This window comes from Ascaphus truei, chromosome 2 (assembly GCF_040206685.1).
Source record: "Ascaphus truei isolate aAscTru1 chromosome 2, aAscTru1.hap1, whole genome shotgun sequence".
NCBI lineage: Eukaryota > Metazoa > Chordata > Amphibia > Anura > Ascaphidae > Ascaphus > Ascaphus truei.
The window spans coordinates 147,813,047-147,830,992 of record NC_134484.1 but is presented as its reverse complement, the minus strand read 5'-3'; the positions used below and the strand labels follow the sequence as shown (position 1 = coordinate 147,830,992).

The following is a 17,946-nucleotide window of genomic DNA, read 5'->3' as shown; positions in this document are numbered from 1 at the left end:
TAAAGCACATGTTAACAAACACTGGTGAGTATTTTCTCACTGGGTACTGAAGAAAACCCTGTTGACCAAATTGTCATACTCAGATACCCATAATAAACGTCAGGATACCTTGTAGTGATAGTGATGGCAGGGGTAAGTATGTTCCAATGTACCCCCCCCCCCCCCCCGAAGAAGTTCCTTTTCGGAACGAAACACGTGTCGGGTGACGTCACTAGCGCGACCGGGCTAGCAGTGGCCTGGTCAGTTCTCTAACACAGCATGGTGTACTTTGTCAGTGCTAGCTAATTAAGATGTGGGCCGAAACAGGATCCCACTAGCTAGTAGTAGAAGCCTTTCCAGCCGAAACAGGGTCCTATTTTGGTGGCTGCGGATGCTGCAAACGCAGCGTTTTTGTATATGGCACGTCAATCTGCCACCAAACGCTGAGCTGGAAGCTACATGTTTCCATTCTAAATCACAGCATAAACAAGGTAATAACCCTGTGCCAAGATCTTGTTTACTATAGTATGTAACAGCATGCTTATTGTCAAGACTATAGCAAATTATAGCGGTGTGTCTGCTAAATCACTGAATTCATTGCATCTCCTAATCTATAGGAGATGCACTCTGTGAATTAGCAGGATCCAGACTCTGCATTCCTATACACATGCAGTGATACTGGATTTGTTTCATCCACTGATACACCTCTAGACCCTATAGGGGTTGACCCTATTATATTGATTTGAGCTGTAGATTGGAACATACTTACCCCTGCCATCACTATCACTACAAGGTATCCTGACGTTTATTATGGGTATCTGAGTATGACAATTTGGTCAACAGGGTTTTCTTCAGTACCCAGTTAGAAAATACTCACCAGTGTTTGTTAACATGTGCTTTATCTTAGGTTTTAATTAGTATTTTTTCTGTTTTCTGATTAGTTATTAAAACTTTATTATTTTTTAGTTTTTAGTGAGTGCATCATAAGGGATTTCTGTTTTCCCTATTTTGCTTATTCTCCTATCCCAGATAGCACCACCCCGAGTCTCTCCCTCATTAGTCACCAGCTGAGCAGGGCACATCCACCCTCTTTCCCTCACTCCCCCTATTTCAAAGTCTCCAAGGATAACAGTAGGTGTGTTAGAACAAAGGAAGCGAGGCATCAAAGTTGTAAACAAATTGAGCAGTAGGTCCAGGGGAGCGATAGATGACTGCAACATGGAGGGAAACGGGTGAAAAGAGATGGACAGTGTGGACTTCGAAGGATGAGGAGAGGGAGGGAAAGGGGGGTCTGACATAAAATGTGTAGCATGTGGAAAGTTGTAAGCCAACTTCTCCACCCTTTCTATTCACTGGTCTAGGGGTGGGGCTAAGCGAGAGACAACCGTAGGAGAGTGCAGCAGGAGCGGCAGTGTCTGAGTGGGTGAGTGAAGGAAGCTGAGTCTGACACAGACATTTCTCAAAGTAGATTTCGTTTTATTCAATCCTCAGCAAGCAATTAAGAAAATTGTACAGCTCTGTCCTCGTGTGATGGACAAACGAGAAAGACGACAGACGGCACTCTAGAGGACTTGGTACAAATGTGAAAGTTTATTGTGAGATTAATGTTTCAGTCCCTATTTGAACAAAGGTCCAAAAGTGAGCCAGGATTCTGTAATGGCTAGAAGGTTGAGAGAGTTGGAAATGAATGTCCTGGATTGCAGTACGTTTGTTGCAGACAGGTCGTGCGTTCCATAAGGCACAGGAAAAAGGAAGGGAGAAATGAAATGGGGATGAGGTTGGAGTGATTGGCAGTGTGTGGTGAAAATGAGACACTGGGGTAGGGTGTGGGATGTGAAAGGATTGCTATGTGGATAGAGCCAGGATTATGGGACATGTTGCCACAGAGTAGGAGTAACAGTAAAGAGAAGAGATGGGGGTGTGATGCGAGAAGCAGATGGGTTGATGGCTGCAGAACGAAAGGGTAATTTGGTCATGGCCATGCTATCAAATACCACCAGGCATTCGGCCTCAGATGAACCCTGCGCTGCAGGCGATCCGCTTCTGGAACCCCCCACCACCGGCCACTTGTAAGGTCAATTTTAGTAGTTAGGGTAGAGGGTTAATGTAAGGGTTTTTAGCGATTACAGTAAGGGCTTAGGGTAGGGGTGTGGGATGGGATAGTCAGGAGAGGAAGTGTGATGAGATTGTTCGAACAAGGATGAAATATTGTGAGAGACTGTGGTAGATGGAAGTGTGGGGGAGGGAAGAGTTAGCCTGCACCATCAACTCCTCAATGGTGCAGGCTAACAAGAGTAGAATATTAGTGTACAGAAATGAGCTCACCTAAAGATGTCCAGTAATATCTTCACGCAGATGTAGTTGTTGAAGGATCCAGACAGACTGAAGTTCACCTCTTGTCTAACACCCGTATAACTCTAAGATAATTGCAAAGGTTTACTTTCAAATGTGAACTCGTTAAATGCTACCTCTGCTATGCTTTGTTCAAACTAGTTTCAAACTTATACTTCCAAAAAATCCTAAGACCCTCCAATAAAACTGCCCAATTGCCCATTACAGAGTGGACAGTTGGCAGAAATATAAGGTAAAAGCACACTAAACTTGAACCTAACCTTGATCTTGTCCTGAGGGGTTAACAGATTACATATGACAACATGACATATGGCTGCAAAATTATTCAGGCCAGCTTTCCCGCTCTCAATGACAATACTATCCATTTCCCTGAACTACAGTATACTACGTCATTTTTCTTGCTCAATTCGAAGCATTTGGTAATGTCTTTAATATATTATTATATTAACCTACTGGGAGGCATGCAATGTCACCTTTCGCCACTAGAGTTCACTTCAACAAACTTTATAAAGGAGCACACCTGATATTGGTGGGATATCCGCTAATTTAAGTAATTTAAATAGATCCATATTAGCATATATCCCAGGTATCTCAGATGTACTCCTTTTTCTACACAGGTGTCTTCATGTGTTGTATAAAGGTGGGTTTGTTGTGGTATATAAGCAACTTTTTAGAAAGGAAAGGTATACAGGGATATACCAAATACGTAAACATGGGAAGGATGTTGATTCAGAGAGTAATCTAATTGGCAATATTTGGAGTCAGGAACCGATCCAAAAGTCAAAGTGACGTCAGCGGAACAATGTAAACGCAGAGGCAGCATATGTAAAGTTCCTATCTCCTGGCTTATAAGCCATAAGTGACATCATCAGATCAGGAAAAAAGTCCTTTGACTTTTGGATCGGGACGCCACAACTGGGAGTGTCTGCGCATGTATAAGAGAGTCACAACACTGCTTCTGGGGATTTCCCCTTCCCTAGATGCATCAGCACTGATTGCTTCAATTCGGGCACCTGTACAGATGATGCCGCCCTCTGCTAAATTAATTGTAATTGGCTTAGGACATGTGACGACGATGCAAATTTTCTGATAGAACATGGTATAAAGCCTAGCTAGCCTCAACTATTTTTTAATCACTCCGGGATGAAGGCCCCCAAGGCTGAAACGCGTTGAGTGTTAGCAATTGGCAGCTACATGTGATTTTTCTGGCGTGACTCTTATTGTTTGATGTAGCGCTGATGGATTTTTTAGACCTGTTACGAGCAAACAGTGGAGCCTAATCACCTAGGACTGATCCCCTTCACTAACCTGTGACAGCTGAGTATTATTTCCCCTGCTGCCTGGGGTTATCAGTCTATGTGGAACTTACACCCATGTGTGTCTGGATTTTCCTCCAGTACTGGCACTCTGCAACTATGCAAAACCATGTTTCTGTTTGCTTGTGAACTATGATCATAGCTACTCCATGCATCTTGCTGTTCTGACTACTCATTATTTTTGGTATTTTCTGATCAAGGTATGAGTTTGGGTATTACTTTTTTCTCCCCTGTATATAATATTTTTTTCCCCTTGGTTTAAGTTATTTTTTTGATTATATACACTTGTGTGTATATAGGATTATTGATGTCTTACTTTTCCTTGTGCCTTTAGTTACACATTATATTTTGTAGCGAGGTTTTTTTCTCCAAGGGGTTTTTCTTTGTTCCATCTAGCTTTTTTGTGTTAATTTATATTATTTATCTGCAACATTTTTTAGACACAATTTAGTTATTGGTTCATTTATAGGCATCTATCTTGAGAGTCACTACCTATGTATTTTCAGCTGCCATTAGTATGTTCATATTTTTAAGTTAGTGTTTCTTGCTGCTCTATTAATAAAATCTTGTTCATTATCTGCTTTGACAGAGCATCCGGGACTTTTTGCTGTATTCTATATTATTATTTTGGTGGTATATTATAGAGTGCTATCTAAGGGGATTGTCTTTGTCTCTTTTGTGTGTTTTATATATATATATATATATATATATATATATTTTTTTTGTTTGTTTGTTTTTTGGGGTGGTAATCAGACCAGCTACCCACCCAGTTAGAGAGGGCTGGAGTAAAGGTTTAGATATTCTCCAAAGTGGAGTAGGCCTTTATTTTGTTTCTTTTTGTATGTTTAGCCTTGTTAAAGGAACAGGCTCAATAAAACCAAGATTTAATTTCACCCTAATCGGTCTCCATTAAATGTACCTCAGCACACATCTCTTACAGACAGCATTGGATAATGTTTGACTGTGAGTTTTTTTTTTTTTGCCTTCCTCTGGTCAATATACTGTACATACAAATATAAAATAAGTATCTGTCGTCTAAATATAGCATACTGTAGTTTGAAGTTCATGGACACATCTTTGTTTCAACCTCATCTACTATGAAACTATGGGGCCTATGCAGAGAGGCAATAACGCCATGTATTTGCCAAAATTAGCTTCCCTTATGCAGAGAATAGTGTACTAGTGGCGAGTTTCCAGTATATCGCCAAAAAAATGCGCTAAGTTCACTGAGATATCAAATGTGGTGGCGAATTTTACATTTTTCAGGCATTTCGCCATTTTCCCAGTTTTGCCAAATGCAGGGACGCAATGTTGGACATTTCCGCCAAGTTCAGCTCCGTTATGGGCGCTATAAACGCCAAAATTGATCGCCAGAAAATACTGGCATAAACACTTCTTTAGCGTCTAACGCTTTCTGCAATCCTGTTAACCCCGCCCCCTCCCTCCCACCAGTGCACGTAGGTGATTTCGTATTGTGCACGTATTGTGCACGTATTGTGCACGTGATGCAAATCACTCACTTCCGCGTTCTGTGTGTTGTCTTCCCCCCCCCCAACTCCCACTACCCCCGTGGGAACTTCTGCCACGGCTGTGTGTCCTGTTGCAGGCATCCCCCGGCGACACGGTGGTCTCGTCAACCCCCTCCACCCCCCCCCCCCCCCCGTTCCCGATACAGAAGCCGGTGTGAATACAGAGACGGCGGCCGGTGTGGAGGAGCAATGGTGTTGAGCGGTTGGAGGGGGGAGGAGCGATTGTGTTGAGCGGGTGGAGGGGGTAGGAGCGATTGTGTTGAGCGGGTGGAGGGGGTAGGAGCGATTGTGTTGAGCGGGTGGAGGGGGGAGGAGGCAGGATGTAGATAGGGTGGTGTTGTGAGGGGTAAATGGTGGAAAAAGCGATGGTCATTAAACAGTGTTGCCAGGTGAAGTGTTCCCAACACACTACAGATACAGATCCCCCTCCCTTCCCCCTCCAAGATCTCCTCCTGTGTCCTGCACAGACACAGTTAGATTGTCGGAGGAGCTTCTCCGCAGAGGGTCTCACCTTCTCTGCGCCGAATCAGGAGGGGGTCTGCAGGAGACCGCGTGTGTGAGAGAAGCAGAGGTCAGAGGTAACTCCTATGTTAACCCCTTCCCCGTCAGCCTCTCCCCGGGGCCCTGCAGTAAGTGAGTGTGTGAGCAGCAGCTTCCCCCAGAACTGAAGCGCGGCCTCTGTGTGCAATATGCCCGGGGGCAGAGGTGTATATCAATGGTGAGTATGCATTGCCGGGTCGCTGTGATTGTCCTGCTCAGGGCCGGGGGGGAGAGAGGAGTTATATATATCCTGTGCCCCCGGGGGGAGGAGAGAGCTGGGACACCTATCCGTGTGTGTGTGTGTGTGTGTGTGTGTGTGTATATATATATATATATATATATATATATATATGTGTGTGTGTATGTATATATATATGTGTGTGTGTGTGTGTGTGTGTGTGTGTGTGTGTGTGTGTGTATATAGAGGAATCTCTGTATGCATTCACAGAGACGCTGTGACTGGAATTGATTCCTGCAACTTTAATTTCGGCGCACGAGAGTTGCGCGAGAGTTGCGTGAGGACAGTGGACCAAGTAGAAGAAAAAAAAAAAATCTAATGGTTTCAAAGTCGCGCGAGAGTTGCGCGAGGACATTACAATAAAAAAAAAAAAAGCTAATGGTTTCAAAGTCGCGCGAGAGTTGCGCGAGGACAGTACAAAAAAAAAAAAAAAAAAGCTAATGCACAGTCACTCCGCTGAACATGGCGACATTAAAACGGACAAATTTTCGCCACTTCTGCTCTAGCCTTCTTATTCCAGTTTCCCACCTCTCTGCATATGGTGTGTTAAATTCGCCAAAATTTGGAGATTTTGTGCACTTGGAGATTTACAACTTAAAAACGTATCTGCATAGGCCCCTATGTAACTATGTATGTAATTTGGAACTTTAGCAAAGACGAGTCTCATTCTCTCAAATTTTTAATAACAAAATGATTGAACAAACTTTTGCGGCTTTGAAATAAATTGAAACGTTTGACTACAATTTCACAGGGGGAACTGTGACACTTTTGCCCGTCTCTACTCCCATTCGTTCTTCTAGGGGTATATGTTGAGGCATTACATTTTTCAGTGTAAACAATACATCATCTCATTTACACTGTGTTGTATCTGTAGTCTGCACAAATCCTTCCAGAGATGTGACCTCTACATAGTACTGGACAGGAGCATCGATAGTTGTCATTGCACATTAAAAGCCACAGAATGGCCAAAATGTCAATACCCATTAGTACAATAAGTCTTGACAATGACCCTTAAAAATGCATCATTAGTGACCACCATGTTCTGAATTGGTCAGACATGTAAATGTTTCATATGCTATACTGTATCCAAACGGCACTCATTCATCTATTCCAGCAATAATAACTCTTTTGACAGAGAAAAAAATAAATAAATCAGGGAACACAAAGCTAATTCTCAAATTTTATTGTTTTATCACTGTGGTTTAACCACAGTGGTATTAGGAACAAGCATTAAATCTTTCATTTATAACTAACAACAGCACTTAGAACAACATTTTTCTTTTAAAGTATTGCAAGAACAGAACTTGGGTATAATAATAATAATAATAAAATAAAAAAACGGACATCACCATTGTTCAGATAAGAGAGGCCGCGATATACAGATTCCAAAACATATTGTTCATTTCAGTAACTGGGAGAAACACTGAAAAAAGTAAGCAACACATGGAAGTACTGGAGAAAAGAGAAGATGATATCACGTCATCAAAGCAGACATGATTAACCGTGGAGAAATTCCAATACAAAGCAGCTTTGATTTGTTATACTATAGTAAGCATTACACTTAGAAATAAGCATTGTGGACAGTGCTGTGCATCCGAGGGTCACAATGAACAGGTGTTCATCACGATGGTCATAAACATTTTCAGGTTATAATAAAAGCCAAAAAAAAAAGGTGGAATAATATACAGGGGAAAGGATGACTAATGTTAAAAAATAATATAAAAAAACATTATATTTGATGACTGATAAAAGTTGAATGTGAATGCCATTTGAGAGGCCATAATCAATGCCAAAATATGTCAAGACACAATTCTCCAATATTGGTTACATTAGTGGACAACATTTAAATGATTTCTAAAAGGCAATAAATATCAGTGCTGTTATTGGTAGTAAGAGTCTAATGCTTAACTTCTGAAGGGTACTATACACACATTGTTCTGTGTGGATCAGAAATTCTCATGAGACAGGTAGGGTTAGAGTTTTCAGAGATGCATTGTCTACACTTCTACTAAGAAACTAGAAAGAGCACAGTAGCTAACTTGTGCGCAGAGCAAATTATATAAAAACTCTCTATGGATGATCTTGTTTTTTTGAATTTTACCCAAGATTCACCTAGAACTTCTGTAGTAAACTGAATGAATGGATATTGCTTGTGCTTTAAACTCATTTGGATGCATCCAAATTATTATACATTTGCTACAGTAGCTCTAATGTGCAAAGCAGAGTAATGAACAATCTAATTTAAGGTCTTGTTTGGTCCAATGCATGTTTTTTTTTTTTTAATTCTCACAATGTCATACCTAAACATGTTTATTTCATTTACATATTTTAGATACAAATAATACTGTTTTGTTAAGACATATAAGCTGAAATCCATTGAGTCTGCACATAATTACATTCTTTACCAACATAGCCTAAAATAAATTAATGAAGCGATTGTAGCACTGTGTGACATTTTGGTTAACAAATACAATTAGTAATTACCATATTTACAACAGCATTTCATGTTCAGGAAATCCACCCCCTCCCCTCCCCCAACAAATAAGCATTATGCAAAGTACCAAGTATGACACATTGGTAAGCCTGCTTCGGCTTTAAAACAACAGCAGAGAAAACCCTACAACAGGAAGTCACTTTTTTTGGTGACGGATGTAAAACGGGGACATTTTGTTGCATTTTCAAATGACTTTGCGACATAATGATCAATATTATTTGTTCTAGTGGCTTAGCGTCTGCGTAAAACACTAGTGCACGGGTAAAAAGAAAGTATAATCCTTGTAGGTTCAATAAAACAGGTAGGGAGAGACATACAGTAATGGGAGAAAGGAGAGAGACTAAATGAGAAAACTGGGGGAGAATACGAGATGGACAAAGTGAAGACTGGTGCAACGTGGGATTTTCAAGGCAGAGGTTCAACATACCACAAAGCATCAATCAAACATACTTTAAAAAGGCCTGTCGAAGCTACTTCCAAGAAGTTTTAGAAAGCTTGTCTATAGAAATGGAGATGTAGCCAACGTTATTGCACCCGTTACATTCTGTGGGGGGAAATGTCCTCAAATATGAAATGCTGTTTTAATAGGAAACAATATGTCACCAAGATTGGGGGGGAAAAAAAGATAACCAAATTTCCCATAACCCACATCAAGAGATAGGAAGTGTGTATAATTGCTAGTTGAATAAAAAAATTTAGAGCAATGTTAGAGTGAGAAAATGAGTGCCATGTTAAGTGCTTCTAGTAAGTGCTAGTTATTATCCTAAATAGCAAATATAATTTCTTTATGTATTGTGCTCTGTCTTGCAAGTGCTCTGCTACGATCAAGCATTAAAGATATTTTCCAGGAACCATTGATGGAAATTTACTAAGCTCTGCTAAGGGATATTGGAGCTCCATCGGGCGTTAATTTAGCTTAGTGAATATCCCAGCCATAATACATTGCATTGTAAAAGAGGTTTCTCTTTTAAATAGTTTATGTCCCATTAAATCTTTGTTATTTTTTCATTTGGCCTCCAGTTCTCGTTTTTCATTGCTGTGCTCCTAGTTTTTTCTCCTTTTTTTCTCCTGTTTACATAATACATTGCATTACATGTTTATGGTAAGCTGTCCCTAGAATATTTTCAACATTCCCAATATAGAAGAGGCCAGGAACAAAATAATTTTTCAACGTATTTTAGTTTATTGAAGTGGTTCCCAATCCTAATCTCCAAACAAAGTGTCAGAAGGAACCAAAGTCCTTGCAAACACATGGATGCCCTCATGCTGGTATGTAATTAGTATGTCTGTTAGCTAAACCACAAATGTGTTTTGTTTTTTTCAGTCCCAAGGAATGGTTTAATAATTCCCAGTTTATTGGCGAATGGTACACTAGCAATAGCAGCTGAGTACGTTACAGTAAGAGACAATATACCCATATAGAAAGGACATGTGTATCATATATGCATATAGTTTTGTCATGTGTTTCACATGTTACATATGTGCAGAGCTGGTAGTAGGTTTAATACATAATAACATATATTTACCACATAAAGCGCCTTCAATATTACATACCTGTATCTAGATACATGAAAGTATTCACTTTCATAGAAGTTTATGTGGTATTAGTAGACAATCACTTATAATGGTGTTGCACAGGGGTAGTTTTGTTGTAGTTTGTGATACCTTTTAATGGACCAAAAATAACATTAGTCATAACGGTAATAGTGTGTACAGTGCTTTGACGGGCCTTTTCTTCATATCTACTTTGGTAAAAACATGGTAAGTGTACACAATATCCTGTCTAGACAGAAAGTGATCCACACAGAAAAATCATTTCTGAAAGGGAGTGCCATTTGCTCTCAAGGACAAAAATGACAATACACAGATGCACAGTTGCCATTTGTTTGTGAGGTCTAAACCACCATTGCCCGGTATAATCTTTGATAAAATACATTTTATTTACTTTTGTTTATTTCTGAAGAATTTTGTTCCCAAAAGAACAGTTTCAAAGCTGGTAGTTACTTTCAAGCATGAATTCACTGGTGGATGTCAATGTAGGATCTCGTTTGGTGTTGGCAATGGAATTTTGAGGCATTAGCTTATAAAGTCTCGACTCCACAAAGTGAAGCTTGAAAGGGAGGGTGCTTTATTTCTACGTTTAAGAACTATCTGTGCATCAACTGGTGCTTTAATCAATAGTAGGAAGGCAAGACAGGTAAAGGAAGGTTACATCACAATCCAAGATAATTTAAAGGGTTTTTTTCTGAACATGGATCAAGAACAATACTGGTCCAACATAGTAACAGTAATGTGAAAAGAACTTTACAAGCGTTTACAGCAGCTGAAACGTTAAAACCGTGTTGGAAGAAATAAAAATAAAAAATTGGACAAAAGTCTCTTTTTTCCCCACATCAAGAATGATATAAACAGGTTACTTAAAAACGTAGATTTGTTCTCCCTGCCCCCCCCCCCCCCCATGTGATATAATATTGATATTTAATAGGAAAATAAAATACATAGATTTCTGTCATTTGTACGCATTGATATGCAAATTTTCTTACAAAAAAGACTAAAGACATGTTAGGCATTCCCAAAATCTATGCCATTTGGTTAAAATTGGTATCAGCTATACATTATCTTACAGTATTAACAATGAATATTTCTGTTCTACCCATTGGGTAGGATATGTGCATAATATATTCAAGTTATATACAGCACCTTACAAATAAAACATAAGAGACATCAGACGCTCAACTGAAAAAGCACCATTTACAAGTGAGGCACGACAGAGGTGGAAGTGACAGAGCACAGGGGGCTTCCTATATCCGCTCAGACCATAACTTGGGGCACCACAGTTGCTTTCAAACAACAAACATGCAGATCTCCCTGACACGATACATCACAGCACAATGGCTAAGCACAAGCTGGGGAAGGAAAAGAGTGTGGTAATGTCAGGATCCTACCATATACCACCTTACTTTCAAAATCTAACACATTAACATAGGCAACAGCAGCAGCAGTAACGTAGCCAACAACAAACGAAATAATTATAGCTAACATGAAACATTTGTTTTTCTTTTGTTGCTGTATTTGTATATTTAACAAAGGGAATAATTGTCACATGAAAGTAATGCAGAGAAATCATGTGGCTTCTTGTATTGTTATGTACAGCGCGTGGAAAACACAGTGAAAGCCAGAGCACGGTTTCTGTACAAAACCAAAAAATTCCACAATATTTTGCAGCTGTATGTATGCAGTTCTTGTTGTTTTTATGCAAGACTGCTCCATTGTCACAGTGTAAATGATTATTGTAATCATACTTTCATAAAGTTTAAGTTGTAGACATTTCTAGCAAGTATATCCATTAAGAAGAAAAAAAAAACTTGAAGCAAATTGTCCAGGAAAAAGAAATACAAATAAAAAGATTTGTGCAGAGGATAGAAAGGCAAAGGGGGAGAGTGAATAAATGCATATGCTGGAAATAGGATGTTAACCCTTTTGCTACTAGAGGAACAGAAACACAAAGGGGCCTACAGTATGAAATAAAATATGAATTTCATGTATTTTGCGCGTCAACTTTTTAGTTTGAAAAAATAATATTACAAACCATCAAAAACTGTGTCGTATAAAGGTAATTCTGCGACTTCCTAAATGGCCCATAATCGTTGTTTTATTGAATCATGTTCAATACCTGATAAATACAATTTAAAGTAAAACAGAGATGTGCATTTTTTTATTTATAACTACATTAGTATTGGAAAATAATTAGTTTAATATTTATAATAGCCACACTGTGAAAATAATATATTTAGTTAACCTATTTAATAATAATAATGCTGCATCAAATACATTTTGGGTTGATAAATAGCAACTTCTGTATTAACACGAAAAACTAACTTTTTATGTTTTACACTAGGTTCAACTTGGACGATTTTGATGCAGGTTCAACTGTTTCTTTTGGCGTACAGAAAAAAGTAATTTTCGTAGCATCTATATCTGTGCACTTAGCGCATCCCACGTGTATGTGCCTAAATATTTGATAATTAGTTTTTTCTGCTTAAGACGCACGTTGAAGAAAAAAATGGCTACACGAGCGCGTTATTTCTGTGCGTCAATGTTACACCATGCCAAACATGCCATTTGCAACGCTTAGTACATAGGCCCCAATGTATTGCAACATCTTCTGGCAGTAAAAGGGTTTAAAGAGCCCTTCAATCAAAAATATACATCATATGTATAAAATGGTACGTTTCAGCACTCATTCTTTTTTAACTTACACAATCAACACACCTAACGTCTTTGTGCTTTTGTAGCTGTTGTTGAAAAATTCCACTGTCATAAGTGATCTTAAAATAACCCCTTAGAAACTTAATAAGATAAGAGAGCTATTGGATGGAAGATGCACTAACGGCAAAATCTGCTGACATTCTCTTTACGTCCCTGATTCAGGTCACTTTTCCCAGACTTCCAAAGTCTGTGCACCTTGGGTTTCAGACATGCGGATGTGCTCAAGTATCTTCTGTCTTTATCACATTGACTTGGTGCTTTATATTACCTTTGTTTTTTTTATCCTTCATAAACTTATTTTGTATCTGGTTTTGAAATGAATATCAAGACCATAATGGGGAAGTATTTACCACACAAATTGAATGTTCAAGGTAGGGATACAAGACTTGTATAATGCTGTCAGGGTTGATCATACCTTTCATCAGAACTGTAACGTTACACCAGTTTGTAGGAACAACTCAAATTTGAAACGTTTTGTAAATATACTTAGTCTACACATGATTATAATACTGATGATCCCAAAAGTATGGTCTAGCTTGAGATCACTGAGGAATGTGCTCAGAACTTAGAAACATCAATGCCAGCAATACGCTTTAACAGCAGTTTGTTGTCAAGGCATCAGTGGCAATCTCTCCATGGCCGAAGACCATACTGCTAAAATACAGACACAGCCATTGTACTTAATTACTGTGCAACTATTTGGTTTACAGATGATTAAATGATGGCTTTAATTGTTAAATATATATATATATATATATATATTTTATTTAGTTGTTTGTGAAGGAAAAAATGGAAATGTGTTCATTGACATCTTGTCTGAATAAACAGTTCATTTTCATACATCCTACATTCTGCCAGGCAGAAAATAATGTATAGTCCTCATAACTACATGTATGACTTCTGCAAACAAATGGAAAGCATGCCACCTACCAGCAATTTACAAATCAATAAATTGCTTGTTAATTTTGAAGGATTTTGCTTCTAGTGATAATAAAGCAGACGTTGCAGAGTGCACACTTTAGTTGGATTAAAACTGGTACATTACAGCCGAGTCTGAAACTTTTCTGTCTTACTGCACTTTATGAGCTTATTGTTGTGCTCTGAAAACTGTACTCTTGCTCTTTTAGTTTGCGTCCTTTTACATTAAACTTCTCCTATAACATCAGCTGTAGGGAGGGAGCAGTAAAGAGGAAATGGTCCCATCAGTACAGAATGTGGGGTAAAATCAAGGAATTGACTAGGAAGTTCCACGTATACTCAAAGGTTGTTTCACTCATGGTTCTAAGCATGTTAGCACAAAGAAGGGTAGGAAGCAAGCAAATAGTAGCAGCCAAAGCTACTAATCATGGCAATATTTCCATTAAAACAAACTATCCGACTACTTTGCTCAAAGTTTCCAAATGAATGAAAATGAGGTCCATGTTTACTAACCAGTGCTATGTCCTAAGACACCTCCTGGCGCTGAAGACACCTTATGGCCAATTCACTTTAATGGGCAATTAGGTGTCTGGTGGAATACAATCACATAGTAAATATGCGCATTAAGCATGAGAATACATTCAGATATTATTTGTGAAGGCTGAAGCTTTCAATATCCTCCTTTGTTCTCACCTTTGTAGGTAGTGAAGAACGTTCATGATTGTCTCTTAAAGGTCTTACTACCTACAACAAATGTACATTTCTCTAGGACCAATATGGCTGGTCTCTCACCATTCCAAAACTTGCTTAATATAGTGCCTTCCAAATTTTAGTGATTGCAATAACAACGAGACCTACAGCATAAGGAGTGTGGTTGTACTTCTGCTTGTAGAAGGCTTAGCACATGATGAATAAAGTTACGAGGGACCCGAAGTTACACATTACTATACAATATATATGCATTTCAAACCGTTTATTGAAAAATAATGTTCAGATGAGTAATGTGACTAAATATATTGTTATCCATCATGGTGATCAAAAAAATTAATATTCTATGCAATGAAAACTCATCAGTGTAATTAATATTGTTTAAAATAAAGTGAAACGTTGGTAACGTCAACAGTATTTTAGTGTAAGGCTAATTTATATGATCATAAGTAACATAAAATAAGAAATGTCATAACCGTATGAAATGCGGGAATTTGCTCTCTTCCATCCAAAGACCTCTAAAACTTCTGCACTTCTTTTATTAGAAATGTTCCATTTTTTTTTAATTTCACTGTATATCTTTAAGTGTATTTCCTGGTAGATATTATAGACCTTATTTACTTAACAGTACTTTGTTTTATTGTACATTTACACCATTTGTTGCAATGATGTAAGTGCACACTAAACTGGTAACATGGTTTAGCATGTAAGGACCCTGTGGCTAAAAAAAATATTCATAATGGTTTTAAAGCCCATGATGGTATTCTGCCCTCCACTTATCTCACAAGGCATCCATTGGGTCTTATAATTATTCCATAGTTGAAATTACAACACATAGAAACTTAAGTAATACCAATCCCATATATATATATATATATAGCAAATGGAAATGTTACTGTATGCTCATATGCATGTCTTCGACAGGTCTGCAACCCTGTCTTTCACCATTATCACCCAGCACACAGCACTTCCACTGCAGCAAGGGATTCTGGGAAATGACATGCTATCTTTTGCTTCAAAACCATTAACATGGTTCCCTATAGGCTTTGAAGCAAAAGGTGGCACTGTGTGCTCATTTGCATGTCATTTCTCAGAATCCATTGCTGCAGTGGAAGTGCTGTGTGCTGGGTGATAATGGTGAAAGACAGGGTTGCAGACCTGTCTAAGACATGCAAATGAGCATACAGTAACATTTCCATTTGCTATATGCTTTGCTGTGGAGGGTTTTTGTCACTTTTTTTACCCACCATAACTTAACTAAGTGTGTGTGTGTGTATGTATGTATGTATATATATAAATATAAATATATACATATATATATATATATATATATATATATATATGCAAATACAACTGTATGCTCATCTGCATGTCTTAGGCAGGTCTGCAACCCTGCCTTTTACCATTATCACCCAGCACACAGCACTTACACTGCAGCAAGGGATTCTGGGGAAATGACACACAGTGCCACTTTTTGCTTCAAAAACCATTTTTAACATGGTTCCCTATAGGCTTAAGCTTGCTGCATGGTCACAGCTTTGAGCACAGCAAGGGTTAAGGTGCATACCCAGAAAACCCACCCACATCTCATGGGTCTCATCAGTGTGGGGTTGGTAAACTGGGTATGCAGAGAAGCTAAAAGATGGGGTTTACCATACTGAGTTAAGTTATGGTGAGTAAAAAAAGTGACAAAAACCCTCCACAGCAAAGCAAATATGCAAATGTAAATACAACTGTATGCTCATCTGCATGTCTTAGGCAGGTCTGCAACCCCGCCTTTCACCATTATCACCCAGCACACAGCACTTACACTGCAGCAAGGGATTCTGGGGAATGACATGCAAATGAACACACAGTGCCACTTTTTGCTACAAAATATATATATATATATATATATATATATATATATATATATATATATTTTATATATATATATATATATATATATATATATATATACTGAACATTCAGATAGTGCAACTTTTTTCTTTTCTAAAACATGTTTAGCATAACATAAATTAACTCCACCTATTTCATCCACTGTATACCTTGGCACACACACAAAAGGAATTTGGATCCATATAAAATAATAACACTCCCCCTAAATCGTCACGGTCAGAAATACAAATAAAAAACTGGCCATCTCCATACTACCGCAGTATCACTAGATTAACACTTTTTTGTTCTTTTTTGCCACTGCCATCGTGCAACTACTGTATAAACCGGACTCTGCAAGCTTGAATTCTGTGCTGTTTCTTTCAGATTTTAAATAATTGAAATAGCATAACTTAAAAAATAAGTTTTCCTCCTGGAACACAACTATAAGTCAAACAGAAAGGAAGTTTGTATAATTATATGCATTTGCAGGCATTCATCTGACTGAAATCAGAATCAGCATGAAACGTGTGCATTTGGTTTTACTAAATTGTACCACTTGAACCTCAACAGCACTGTGTACCGGAGCCCAGAGGAGGTCACCAGACTGATGTGATGACTATTTCCTTTTCTTCAGATTAAGTGCACATTAGAAGGACTTAAACAAGGTTCCCTGGTTGCCTGTCTTTTCCTTTGATGGGGACTATTGTGCTCTCTGTATTGTTCTGTTGAAAGTGAAGTCTGCTCCCTCTCTGAGATGGAGGGGTGTTGCTCTGCTGGTGGTGGAAATAAGAGGAGCCTGGATAATGTCCCATAACCTCATTGTAGGTTGGTGGTGGGCCTTCCATTCTGCCATTGCTGCTATGGTTGGTTGCACTGATGCCCGAATTGCTGCTTGGTGGGCAAGGCCCCCCATTGTACATTGAAATGTCTATCAAATCACTGTCAAAAATGGTTCTGTTTGGAGGTGCTCTGACAGATTCTCGGTTCAGTTCCATCTGTTGCTCTGGGTCCCTCAATTGCAATGTGCATGGCCCCTGATAGGGTGGAGGCTCCTCTCCATCGGAAAGGGAGATAGTCGGAGGAAGGTCAATCTCATGCTGTATGTAAGGGTAAGTTGGCTGGAAGCGGCTGAAACGATCTCTCTGCATAAAGGAAGGAGTCGTGAATCTGTCCCTGGACCGTGGTGCGTACATGATCTAGAACAGAATAAATGATGTGCTAAATTAATCTCAACGTAAAATATGCATTTAGAATAAACCAATAGTTGTAAGTGAGGGAACTAAGTCTCACAATCATCTTCACTCTCTTTAAAATCCTTTTCAAATGATATATTCCCTTTTTTCTAGCCTTCATTATTACCTGTCCTTGGTTATTTAAAAAAAACAACCAGAACCTCACTCTTTCTATTTACTATTTTACATTTTTACATTCTCTCCATTTACTCAATATTGGGATCCAAAATTTAAAAAATTTCCTCTGTACTTTCCTTTCAATTTTGTTTACCCCCTGCCTTACTCTCAAACCTCCTTTTTTTCTCCCTTAATTTCAAAGTCTGCAATGTCTCCCCTCCCCCCCTTTACCTTGTCTCCTATTATTCAGCATATCAACCCCTCCCTCCTCCCAGTAGTAATCATTTCACCGTATACATTCATCTTTAACATCATGAACTTATTAAATAAATCACTTAACAAATTAATGTTATCTAACCCTTTAATGTTATATATA

General features: G+C 38.6%; 1 protein-coding gene across 6 annotated transcripts in view; it reads right to left on the bottom strand.

Annotated features, from left to right (window-relative positions):
- Positions 1-7,122: 7,122 nt before the first annotated feature.
- The window catches only part of LDLRAD4 (low density lipoprotein receptor class A domain containing 4), a 559,350-nt gene continuing 548,526 nt past the window's right edge, over positions 7,123-17,946 (bottom strand). For all 6 annotated transcript variants that reach the window (XM_075585414.1, XM_075585415.1, XM_075585416.1 and 3 more), the window contains one exon: positions 7,123-17,417. In XM_075585414.1, the coding sequence (XP_075441529.1) occupies positions 16,878-17,417 (540 nt within the window). In that variant the 3' untranslated portion in view covers positions 7,123-16,877. The remainder of the gene's footprint in view (positions 17,418-17,946) is intronic.